Source organism: Myotis nattereri, assembly GCF_964212035.1.
Source record: "Myotis nattereri genome assembly, chromosome: 5".
NCBI classification, from domain to species: Eukaryota; Metazoa; Chordata; class Mammalia; order Chiroptera; family Vespertilionidae; genus Myotis; species Myotis nattereri.
In genome coordinates, this window is record NC_138080.1 from 103613612 (window position 1) to 103626663 (window position 13052).

At 49.6% G+C, this 13052-nt stretch overlaps 2 protein-coding genes across 3 annotated transcripts in view; one reads left to right on the forward strand and one right to left on the reverse strand.

The window, feature by feature from the left end:
• The window catches only part of DOCK2 (dedicator of cytokinesis 2), a 374023-nt gene that overhangs the window by 187778 nt on the left and 173193 nt on the right, over positions 1-13052 (forward strand). The gene's annotated exons all lie outside the window — the stretch shown is intronic.
• The window catches only part of INSYN2B (inhibitory synaptic factor family member 2B), a 98896-nt gene that overhangs the window by 2614 nt on the left and 83230 nt on the right, over positions 1-13052 (reverse strand). Inside the window, exons 2-3 of the mRNA XM_081091713.1 lie at positions 8177-10431; positions 6169-6243 (exon numbers count right to left, since the gene is read on the reverse strand). Of these exons, the coding sequence (XP_080947839.1) occupies positions 6169-6243; positions 8177-9513 (1412 nt within the window). The 5' untranslated portion in view covers positions 9514-10431. The remainder of the gene's footprint in view (positions 1-6168; positions 6244-8176; positions 10432-13052) is intronic.

Below are 13052 nucleotides of genomic sequence, written 5' to 3' on the forward strand. Positions count from 1 at the left end.
AAACAGTAGATGGATACATTAGTATATGAGCAGACAATAGAGCCTGGCAGCAGCTTGGCTGGGCAAATCGAAGTTAGGTATGCCAGAAAGAGATGCTAGCTTATATAGAAACAGATGAATAATAGAAACCCCTTACTTTGGAGTAGCACTTGCAAATTGCAGACCCTTCAGATCTGTGTTTTCGTTTTATCCTCATGGTAGCCCAGGAAAATGGGAAAATTATCCCCATTGACCATCAAGTTGGCATGGAGAAGTCACACTGTAAGTTATGAACAGAATATAAGCCTGGTTTCCAGACTCTTAGTCCTTTGTTTTTCCTAAAGAGCGATGAGATGTTTTAGCCCAGGGCCTGGCTACTACCCAGGGACTTAATCTAAGAAGAAGAAATAACAGAAGAGTACCTGGACCATGTTAGGTGAGGAGGCATGGCAATTCAAATTAATAATAATAAAAAGAAGGAGATGAAGGAGGGGGAAGAGGGATGGTGAAAGGAAAAGAAGGAGAACAAAGAGAATGAGGAGGAGGAGGAGGAAGTAGAGGAAGAGGAGGACTGTCATCTGTGCAGTGAAATCTATATTGTAGACTCTGCACTGCAAGTTTAGTGATGCCCACGTGCCTCATGTAATTCTCATGGCCCCCTTAGATAGATACTATCTTCGCTCCATAAATGAGGAAACCGAGGCAAGGGCGGGTTATGGCCACACACTAGTAAATGACAGAGCCAGGATTTGAACCGACACTGACCCTGAAGCTGGTGCACTAAAACAGACTGGGCTGAGATCCTGGCCATCAAATGTGTGTGGGGTGGGGATGCCGAGGTGGTGGTGACCAAGGCCTGGTGCATGACCGCCCAGTCCCCTATGGAACCAGCCCACCCTGCAATGGTGTTTCCAGATTGCAGGGCAATGCTGGTGGGAAGCTGTGTAGCCAGAGAAGATGGGCACCCCCTTAGCAGGCAGCAAACTCAAAGTAATACGTGGGCTCAGCCGTTGTCTTTGTCTTTGGTGTGGTTGGCTGCTGAGGGCTGCAGGGGGCCCTGTGCCTTTCTTTCTCAGCAGGGGGGCAGGGCTGGTCTTTTATTAAAGAGAAAGGGACAACCCCCTGCCACACACCACACACTCCACTCAGGTTGGCTGAGAAACTAATGGTCCAGGACACCTCCCTGAAGGTGGAGCATCCTCCAGGTCCCTCTCTACCTCCTCCCTCTGCGAGGCTTTCTGTGGCTCCTGGCACACAGAGCTGGTGACCACAGGCTTAGGGACCTCCCACAAGTTTCTTCTCTAAAGAATGAGCCAGCGGCATCAGTGAGCTCAGCGAGGGCAGTTTGGTTCCTATCTCCTTGGATAATCAAGTCACTTTCTTTGGGGAAGGATCCCAGCCTTGGAACGTAGAGCTTTAGTTAGTCTCACTGCCTCCCCTCACCCCCAACCCCCGCCCCCGTTCCAAAACTTTGGCCTAATGACCAGTTTGCTTGTTATTTATAGGGTGTAATTTTAAGCTTCACAACTTGCAGCCATTTCAAGTTGGCAAGGGCACCCCTTCCCCTAGGGCAGTGGTCGGCAAACAGCGGCTTGCGAGACACATGCGGCTCTTTGGCCCCTTAAGTGTGGCTCTTCCACAAAATACTGGCTTCTGCGCATAGGCCATGAAGTTTCAATTGCACTGTACGTGCACGCCCGCACGTGGTATTTTGTGGAAGAGCCACACTCAAGGGGCCAAAGAGCCGCATGTGGCTCGCGAGCCGCAGTTTGCCAACCACGGCCCTAGGGCATGTGTCTGCTGAAGAGTCCTCAGGGAGTCGCAGGTTCTCCCCTGGGCACTTGGACACGAGCTGCAAATATCATCACGCTGATCGCTAATTGAGAGAACCCTGCGCTCTGGGTTCTGTGGCTGTGGGACGAGGAGGTCTTCCCGCTAAGCCCTCAGCAAGGACAGGTTCGCTCAGAGAACTTGAGTACATATATTCAGTGATTATGCCAGGTCCCAGGTAAGAGGGGAAGGGACAGGAAAATCTCCCGAAAGCAGGAGCTGTTTCAGCCCCAGCTCTGTTGGATCTTGGACAAGTCACAGAGCCTCTCTGAGTCTTCATTTCCTCATCTGTAAAATGGGACTAACAGCCATACTTGTACATTAGGATTGTTGGGAGTCTGAGAGGAGATGCTGTGTGTACTGTGTTTAGCAAACTGCCTGGCTCAGTGCCTGGTAGGACAAGTGGTAATGATTGTTACATTCACTTGACAGAGAAATAAAGATTAGGTCATTCTGTGGTCAACCAGGGCCTCTGTGCCAGCAGCCATCGTTTGTTATTCCTGGGAAATTCTCAGCTTGCTTGATTTTATATTTATGGCATGTTTCAGCCTCTTTAGCTATTAATGCATTAAAATAGGTTTCATTTTTATTGCCGATAAATTGCTGATGCTGTAAATCCTCCTCCTTTCCCCTTACACTTTGGGGAGAAGGAAGGGATAATGTGCTGCTGAGAGAAACAGGGACCAGAGGCAAATATCTTGGGGATCAATCATTTGGGGCTCAGAGAAATTTCCACATGTACCCCAGACTTTATGCCTGTTCTCTAAAGAGACGGCTTGAGCTATGTCTGGTGGTGGTTATGTAGGGAGGCTGGTTGGTATTGCTATGATGTGCAAGGTCCAGCCTTTGAAGCGAATGTTGCTCAGTCCATGTTGAAATGTGATGAGAACGGCAAATGGCCTGTGATTACTAGAAAGAACAGATAAGCTGTGTGCTTTGTGGGTGTTTTTCACTGGAACTTCCATTTTTGGCCAAAATGAGGACTGTGACTGGAAGACCCCAGCTCTTGCAGTCACTGGGCTCCATGCTGGGAGAGAATCCTAAGCAGACCAAAGGAAAATACTAAATAATTGAAGTGGAAAGTTGGTTGCTAAACCTACAGGCCTGGGTGCATATTACATTTCTAGTGAAATACCTTGTTCTCTGGTTAGCTAATAAATAGCTTTAAGTGGCAAGCAAGGACCTTTCCACCTCTCCCTTCATCCATTAAAAATGCTAAATTTGCAGCATACTCTTTATTTCCATTTCCTAAGAAAACATGTTTGCATGGTAGATGAAATTTTTTTCTGAGAAAGGCTTTCTATTCTCTTCCCTTAAAACATTTGATGCATTTTACAACTTAAACCAAGAAGATTTCTTTCCTGGGAGCTATGTCCAGAATATAAATGCATGATTGGTATAGTCAAAGTCCTCCAAAGAGGCTCAGCAATGATTGTCAGCGTGAACTTGAAGATCAAGTACAGGGAGATATGCCTGGAGGAACAGGGAGTGGAGTGGGGGAAGGAGGAGGGATGTGGCTTGGGGAGAATCGTGCTTTTGAGAAGAGGAAAGGGAGCTGATTCCTCAGGGCTCCGTTTCTCAAACTTCAATCATTCGTTCACTATCTTCATGGTTTTTGTGAAACTATTGACTTAATGCTTTTCTTCCTTAAATCCATTTTCTATTTAAACTTCAAAACAGGTATATAACATAAGCAATACCACTTTTGAAAATGGAGACATGCATCATTTACAATGAATATTTAGGGGGACTTGTTTTAAAAGTTAAAAGCTTCAATAAAAAATTTTTAAATGATTACATTCTGGCTAGATACTATTGCTTGCCTATGGCTATGAGCCTGAGACCTACTCTGCCTGGGCAAAGAAGCGTGATCAATAAGCATAGGGAAGCTTTTGAAGACATTCTAGCACCAACTTCGATTTTTCCCTCATGGTAATCACAAGGGTGGAAATAAACTTGGAAAGAGAACAGCCTTCTCACTCGGTAATCCAGTATTATTTTATCTTAGGTACCATAGGTAGCCTTCACCCAACCCGTTGAGAAACTTGTCTTAGAATCAATGCTAAGGATCGGTGAGGAGTGTGACTGGAGACTAAATAGCCCAGAAGCAGCTTTAACAGCAACATCTCCAGGGAGAAAGACCTGGCAGGCAATGTGTCCTGAGCCCGTGTGCTTTACGTACAGTGACGTGCACTGGGCCCATCCGCCATCAGGAGAGGGCCCACAGCCGAACAAGGCCCGAGGATGAGCATTGCACGTCACTTATTCATTAGATGTAAGATCTGACTTTACAGGACACAACACAGGGTTTGCAGTCGTTTGAAATGTTTTAAAAAAATGACAACTCTCATCTTCCCACTGTTACTATGATGGGAATGTTTGATCTCTTTGCTTTCATCAAATTAATTGCCTGTTCCTTCGCAATGGTTTAGATACAAGGGTACAGATACTGTCTGCGAGGATAGACTGGCTCTGAATGGTGATGAGCAGTGGATATACACAGTGGCTGCTCCTCTTGGAAAACTGGGAAGGGACGTGTGCATGAAGGTTTACTAACCTTTCCAGGGGTGTAGATTAACTTAGACTGTTTGCTGGGGCTGTTTGAAGTAGCTACAGGAAAATGCAAACATTCTCAGACTTGTGGGAAGGTCATAGTGTAGCCAAATATTGCCACTTTTAATTGAGCACAGAACACCCAAATGTCGGGACTGAAGGGGACCAGAGGGAGCATCTAATTAAAGGGCCTCATTGCTCAGATGAGGTAACTCGGGTCAGAAATGATCTGCCCACGGCCAGGCCATGAAACTCACAGTAGCCTGGGCAACAGCCACTTATCCTTTCCATTTACATAAGCTAAATAAAAAGTCATCTTAAGGGAATAGAACACACATCATCTGGCGGAGGAAGAAAAGAGACTATGCAAAATTTGAATGGAGATTAGTTAAACGTAATTATTGTTTATGATGAATAGATTTTTTTTTTGTCCTTCCTAGCTGTCTAGACATTTAATAATTTTTGTCTTCCTAGAGCTTAGAACATTTGCTTAAGATAGATGTTAAAAAAAGGAGCAAAAAGGTGGCAATGGATGAGCCTGCCTTATTCTTTCCAATGTCCCCTGCCTTTTCTAGGGGAGTTTTTGGAGGGGATGTTTCACACCGAGGTAAAGGGCATTTTCTGTGCTCGCTCCTGAAGATTCTGCCATTTGGTGAAAATATGTAGTTCTGAGGCTCCTGGGTGGAAGGAATTGACATTTCTATAAAAGAAATGCCCAAGGCCCTGCCTAAGTGTAGGGGCCTTCTGACTTCCAGGCCTCCCATCCAAAAATCTCGGGATTCTGCTGGAGAGAATGAGAAGAATTTCAAAGAAGACACAGGCAACCCAATTGGGCTGCCCTTTTCATCCGAGAGAAACGTAATAGAGAAAGCAAAACCATGCACTTTTGACAAAATTAGATGTCATCAACTCAAATGACTGCTTTTGACCGCATTTCCACCAGGCCACTGAAATGGGCTTCCCGCTCAGGGGACATTGATCGTTCTAGTAATAACGGTATTAAGGCCTTGGATTCGTACAGAGCTCTGCAGTCACAAAAGGCACTCACATATATTACCCCGTCTGCTCCTTGTGGCAACTCTGTACAGGGATAAGAGTCCCCACCCTCTGGATGAGGAAACTGAGCCCCAGACAGGTTAGCAGACAGCTGACTTGGGGGTTTTGACTGCTCTCACTATTATATGATGCTTTCCTTCTATTACTTATAAAAACCCACTTTATTGCAGCAACCTTTTCCCGCTGCTGGAAGGAAATGGTGTGCTTAGAAATGCAAAGTGCTTAGCGTGTTTTTTGATGGATAGATAGTAAGTGCTTGGCCTGTGATAGCTGCTGTTGAGGAAGAGGCATTGAGGTGCAATAATCATACCACAGGGTTTGGGTCAGAAAGGTCGGGACTTGAGTCCTGAGCCTGCGCCCTTCTCTGAAAATGCTGTCTGTGAGCCGGGTCCCAGGGCTAAACTTCCCCAAGGACATGAATGCCTGCCTCATAAGGTGAAAGTTTGAAACGAGATGCCAATGTGCACGCAGAGCTCGGTAAGGTGCCAGCGCTCAGCGTTCAGTAAGTGTAGGATCATTATCAAAAGGATGTGCTCAGAGGCCTTATTGTAAGAAAGCAAAGCCATGCCTGCCTTAGAACCAGATGTTAACGTCTCACAGTTAAACACCTTGATATTTAAGTCTCGGGCATTGAAAGGCCTCCTGTCTTTGCCTCTCTCTTGACTTTCTGCCTCTAAGAGAGTTTACTAGAAGGTTCTGTGGACCCGTAGCTTCTGCATGCCACAGCCGGCCTCCGCTGTGGCCAGGTACCTGTATATGATGCACGCCGTGTTCTGGCAGGTACTGCAATTGTTGAGATCTTGGCCGGTTCGATAAAAGTTGCGCCTGCAAGATAGAGCATTTGCTGGGTAAATCTGTGGGCGAAAGTCCCAGGGGTTGCACACATCCTACTACTCCTTCCCGCAGTGTGGCACTGCCCCTCCCATCAAGAGCCGTGCCCTGAATCCGCGTGACCATTACAAATACACAAGGAGCCGTGATAATGGGGCCTCGTGTTTCCAGGGGGCTTATACATGTGTATGCGCTTTCAAATCTGTGGGTTTCCTCATGCTGACAACAATCCCAGGGAGGAGTCGGCTCTTCTTCACCCCTCGTGACAGAAGCGACACTGCGGGACTTCGCAGAGGGTGGAGGGAGGTTGTGAAAACTCCCGACCCCTTAGTCCGGGGCGTCTCTCTGGGCCACCCGGGTGCTGTTCTCTCACAAAGCAGTGCTGACTCTGATTCCTATCAGCAGATGTCACTTAGTTTCCTCAGCTCTCTCCTTCCCTTGTGTGGGTGAGCGTCACCATTCCTTCCTCTCAGTCTTCAGGGAGCACATTTTCGAGGGACGAACACGTCACGCCTAAGTAAATAACTGCCTTCCCCTGCCCAGGCTGGTTCTGAGTCACCCAGGACAGCACCATGTGCCTTTTCTCTCTGCAGAACTGTGATCTCATTGCAGTTTCTGCCGACTTGGTCAGCGGTGGCCTGGCCCACACCCTGAGACTGGTCCGTACAGGGCAAGGCCCACACCCTGAGACTGGTCTGTACAGGGCAAGGCCCACACCCTGAGACTGGTCCGTACAGGGCAAGGCCCACACCCTGAGACTGGTCCGTAACGGGCAAGGCCCACACCCTGAGACTGGTCCGTAACGGGCAAGGCCCACACCCTGAGACTGGTCCGTACAGGGCAAGGCCCACACCCTGAGACTGGTCCGTACAGGGCAAGGCCCACACCCTGAGACTGGTCCGTAACGGGCAAGGCCCACACCCTGAGACTGGTCCGTACAGGGTAAGGCCCACACCCTGAGACTGGTTCGTACAGGGTAAGGCCCACACCCTGAGACTGGTCCGTACAGGGTAAGGCCCACACCCTGAGACTGGTCCGTAACGGGCAAGGCCCACACCCTGAGACTGGTCCGTACAGGGCAAGGCCCACACCCTGAGACTGGTCCGTAACGGGCAAGGCCCACACCCTGAGACTGGTCCGTACAGGGCAAGGCCCACACCCTGAGACTGGTCCGTACAGGGCAAGGCCCACACCCTGAGACTGGTCCGTACAGGGCAAGGCCCACACCCTGAGACTGGTCCATAACGGGCAAGGCCCACACCCTGAGACTGGTCCGTACAGGGTAAGGCCCACACCCTGAGACTGGTCCGTACAGGGTAAGGCCCACACCCTGAGACTGGTCCGTACAGGGTAAGGCCCACACCCTGAGACTGGTCCGTAACGGGCAAGGCCCACACCCTGAGACTGGTCCGTACAGGGCGAGGCCCACACCCTGAGACTGGTCCGTACAGAGCGAGGCCCACACCCTGAGACTGGTCCGTTAAGGGCAAGGCCCACAGGAAGCGTGGTGGCCACCACGAGTCCTTTGTGACAAACACACAAATAACCAAAATCTGTTGCAAGTGCAGTTACTGGCTTCGAGGCTGGGGTGGGGGCAGTACCTGTGTGCTATCACTTCCCCCCACCATTTATCAACTGGACCCACATCTTACAATCCTTTTAGGCCCGGCTGCTTCCTCGCCCCCTTACCTCTAGTCTGTTGATATTTGAAAACAAAAACAAATAGCCATGGGAATCCACCAAAGCCTAGAATTGAATGAAACCCAGTTGGAGTTAAGGGAGGCCATTGCTTATGATTTGGAGAAACAACTGAGATGCAAATATTTTGGAGACATTTTACTAATGGAAACCAATGTGCTCTGTCTGCTCCTCTCCTGGCAAACGACTTGACCCAGTAGTTTTTAACATAAAAAACAAATCACCTTACCCTTCTGTGAGAGCCCGAGCTTTCTCCAAGTCTTGAATTACATTCAGAAGGACTTTAATTTTCTCTTGGTTCGAGTGCAGGGACTCCTCCACGGACTGCAGCCGGCCTTGGAGGTCGCAGAGCTCGCCCCGGGCCAGGTGGATCTGGTTAAGCTCCCTGTTGCTCTGAAGTTTGGTCTCCCTCCTTGGACGAGAGGACGGGAGGTGATCGTTTCCTGGACAGTTTCGAAACTCCAGGGTGTCCGACTGGGTGGGGTTCCTTGCGGTCCGCTCCTGACACGCAGGGGCAGGTCTGGATGGGTGGTTAGGTTTGAGTGGCGGTGGGTCCTGGTGATGGCTGCTCGATGACGAACAGTCCGAAGCCCCTCCTGGATGGGCTGGCTGTCCGTGGGAGCCTGGCGAGGGGGAGCCGTGAGTCCGTGGAGGCGAGGGGACACACGCTTCCTTTAACAGCGATGACAGTGGGCCAAAGTCTGTGTCACCAGAGTTGTCTTTGGGCAAAAGCAATTCAGGTTTAAGTTTCCCTGTGCCTGGCATGGGGTTGGCACCGCTGGTGGTGTTCAAGCAGGAAGGGGGTCTCTCTGAATCTGACGGCAGCACTCTTCGTCCATCACCGGGACACGGGTCCACCAGTGGGTGGACGGAGTTGCTTATCTCCGCGGACCTGTCCTGGCTGAGAGCGGGCTCCCCAGTCGCCCAGGCCGGGCTGTGATAGATATCCTCTGGGACCTGAATGGCAGCGGTGGCTTTCTCCAAGGCTCTCCCAGCTCCTGATTCCAGACATATGCTCACCGGCCCGTTGCTCTGCACCTTGGACATTCGAGGGAGAAACGGGTGGGACACCTGGACCCTTCGAGGCCCGTCCTCCGGATGCTGAGCCAGCCGCAAGCAGGCGAGGTCGGAAGCCACCGCGTCCTGTTCCGAGAGGTTGCCGTTGACCTGGATGGCACTTGGGAATGCTGCTGGCATTTCCACCAGGGACTTACTGGCTGTGAGTCTCTTCCTCTTGAAGATCGGGAAATGCTTCCTGAGACTGGGGGAGGTTTGGATCGCCATGTTCCGGAAGCCCCCTGCCTTCTGGGACCTGGGGAAGGAGAGGGAGTAGGCGGGGAGGGGGTGGTGTCTGGGGGCTTGGGTCTTGCCCATCACAGCCGGGTCCTCGGTTGTGTGGACGTCCACCCCAGCCAGGCCAGGCGGGGGCTTGCCGGTCCCATCTTCCTTGAACCGCACCTGCTGAGACTTGCTGCGGCGGTGGTGCGGCTGCTTCACCAACGCCACCGACTCCAGGCTGTTCCGCTTCAGAAGCACCGGGCGCATTTTTATATTTTGCTGGGCCATTGAGCCTCAGTTGGCAGGATTGGGACCGTACACGTGTCCTGGGCACATGTCCTTAGGTCTTGGGAGCAGCCTCCAGTGCTGACATCTCAGACACAGACACCTGCCAGCCGAGATGGAGCGGCCCTTTCCTCGGTGCCGAGGAGGCCGTGTGGGCCATCCCCAGCCGGTGGCTTCCGCTTGGGAGCTATCCGCAATGCTGCTCCTGCAGTTACAATATTATTTCATTGCGGTGATAATTGCCACTTAGATAAACAATGAGTTAGGCTAATTATTAAACATCCGATCTACCAAGAGAGCTGGTGGGCTGTTTATCAAAGAGAGGCTGGCAGGCGGCTCCGATCCTGGGAAAAGCTTGCCGCCTTGAACAAAAAGACAACAAAAGTACCATTTAGGGGATAGCGCCAGACTCCCGATGTGTGAATTCCAAAGGAGACCTGCTATGTCTGGAACAGGCGGCTTCCCTTCCCGGAGCATCAGTTTCCAGTGTAAAACTACGGGGCACTTACACACATCTTCTGGCCAGGGCATGTAAGCAGGCGGCGAAATCAGAGGCCTGGGGGTCAGCTTCTTTGATGACCCATGATGCTCCTAAGGGAGCCGCCCCGTTTCTGTCAATCACAGATCCCACCCTCAGAGCCATTGTGTCCTTTCATACTCTGCCCCTTTCCTGCAGCCTGGGACACGTATCTTCCTAAACAGCCTCCCAAAACCCGGTGGGGTGTGACCAGGACAGGTGTGAGGCATCTGAAGCCATGCAGAGCGCAGAGTCCCTGTCGTGGTTCACACGCGGCTCAAGTTCATAGGTGGGCAAGTGATCCGTGGCTGTGGCCTCTGGGCGTCGCAGCTGAGAAAGGCTGGCCCTTGGCCCTGGGGACCGGGGGTCTGAGGCTTGGAATGTTGCCAGCGGGCAAGGAGAGTCTGAAAGGGAAGACACAACAACTGAAAATGAGTTCCCGAGGACCTGGGATTCTCTCCAAATTCCATCCTCCCAGCGGTGCTGCTGGGGGAGGGTCTAGGAGCAAGTCAGTCACGCTGTCCTTCTTTCCTTTCCCCTGTCACCTTGTGGCTGCAGGGCCTCGGCACTAAATGCCCATCTGCCCGGGTCATTTCCTCCTTCACTCCTGGGCATCACTAGCCAACTCCTATTCATCCCTGAAGTCCCAGCTTAAATGTTACTTCCTCGGGGAGCCTTCCCAGTGACTCCTCCCTCATGTACACCTCCAGTGCTAGACCATTACACCTTCCCATCACATACTTCATAACAGCTATTGCAGCTGTCCTTAAATAATCATTTGTGTGTAATCATTTGATGTGCGTATTCATTTGATGTGCTGCTCCCCTGTAAGCTCCAGGATGGCAGGGCCAGAGCCCTCTTGGGTATTCCCAGCCCCCCTTGGGCTCATTGTGGGTGCTTCATGGGCGTGTGTTCATAGAGTGGATGGCTGGATGAAGGTGCTTTGGAAGCAAAGGAGAACCCGGGCACCGGGGTGCTAGGATCCCCTGCCAGGGCAACGGGACAGTGAGCTCTCTCTGCTATGACTATAGCATTTACTTGGGGACAAGATCTTCCCTAATGTCTTCATTTTTTAAATTGCTTTCCAGGAGATAAATGTGCATAAAATTCTCTTTGGGAAGTGTGCCTTGTAACAATAACAGTTGCCATTTATTGAACACTTATTTTTACCGTGCTGAGGGCTTTCCATGCATTAATCATAACAACTCATTTACTGAGAACTCACTAATGTGCCTGGTGCTGCTCTAAGCTGGAACTCATTCATTCCCTACCCTGTAGAGGTGGAAACTATCATTATCTGACATCATCCCCCTTTTACAGTTGGAGAAACTGAGGCCCAGAAAGGTTAAGTAACTTGCCCAAGGACATGTAGCTAGTGATAGAGTCAAGATCTGAACTTGTACAGTCTGGTACCCCAGTCTGGGCTCTTAACCTCTACACTTCATTGCCTTTTCATTATTGCATTATCTCACTTAATCCTTACAACAAAACCTTTCAGGTGTCAGGATTCTTATTGGACTGATGGGGAAACTGAGGCTCAGAGAGAGTAAGTACTCAGTGGAGGAACTGAAATATGAACCCAGGCATCTGTGATTCCAAAGCTTGGGTTCTTAGCCATGAGGTTATGACTTTGTCCCCTTGGGATCTGCCCTGAGTGCAGACAGATGATATCAGTGATTTGAGAAATGAGGTGGAAGGCCCCTGCAGGCCTAGAGAAATGCAAAGGACCATCCTCTACATGGCAAAGTGAACCTACTCACTACAAGTTCAAGGGATCACACTGGGGTCAGACAAGTTGGAAGCATGCCTGGGTTGACCAAAGGTTTTTAAAGGAAAATGAATGTCATAAAATAGCGCACATTCTGTCTATGGTTCTCAGCCTTAGAGTCTTCTTCTTTCTCCAGGGATTACTAGGTAATGACCAGGGCAATTTCAGCTTTCCCTGCTCCCGGGTCCCTTGAGAAGGACCAACTAACCCAGCGAGGTGGGGCCGTGAGTGGCCAGGCCTGAAAGAGGACAGGATCCATCTATAATGCAAATGACTTAGCTTGTCATGAGGCCCTGCTACTCCTCTTGTGCTGCAGAGCCTAGATATTTATTTGTCTACTTTTACGGATTTATTTAGGTAATTGTCCTCCACCTTTTCCCTCTCCCTATCTGTTCATTAGTGTTTTGTTCCGGTAAAGTTAACTCACTTCGACTATAGTGGTCTGAAGCTGGTTTTTATAAGCTAATGTTTAGTGAACATTGGTTATGTGCTAGGCATTGTGATAGCTGTTTTTCATTTACTTTCTTCTTCAATCCTTGTGACAATCATAGAGGCAGGTACTATCAGCATCTCTTTTTATAAATCAGGAAACTGAGGCACAGGAGGTTAAGTAATTTGCCCCAAGTCATTCACCTGGTAAGTGCCAGAGCTGACATTTGAACTCGAGGAATGACCCTGTGCCCAGGCTCCTGACCACTGCACTTCCTCCTGCCTCCTCCAGGACTGGAAAGGGACTTCTGGTGCAAAGCTGTCAGGCAGGTTTCAAAGACCCTCCCCACTTCCCTTCTGAAAGTCAGCCATTATTCTGGTTTTAGCTCTGCTTTTTCTCCAGGAATTTATGTATCCTTGAGATGTTTTCTTTTGAGCTTCAAAAACAGTTGGTTTTCTGTTTTTAAAGATATTACATGTGCATTGCAAACATTCAAATAATGAAGATTAACAAAAAAGGAAGAAAAAAAATCATCTGAAATCTCGCCATCCATAAAGAGCCACTCTGTATGCATGCGATTCAGGTCACCAGACCCACATTCACGCACATTGCACACCCATGCAGGCTCACGGGAAGCCTTTAAAAAAACTGAACAGCATGGAGAACGTTTTATATTATGGCTAATAGATTCACACCCTCCTTTTAAGTAGGCGAACCAGACTCTGTTGTCTAGTTATACCATGATTTTTTTAAATGCTATCCTTTTGTGGATATTAGTTTGTTTCCAGATATTTGGTATTATGAATAATCCTATAAGTAACATTTTT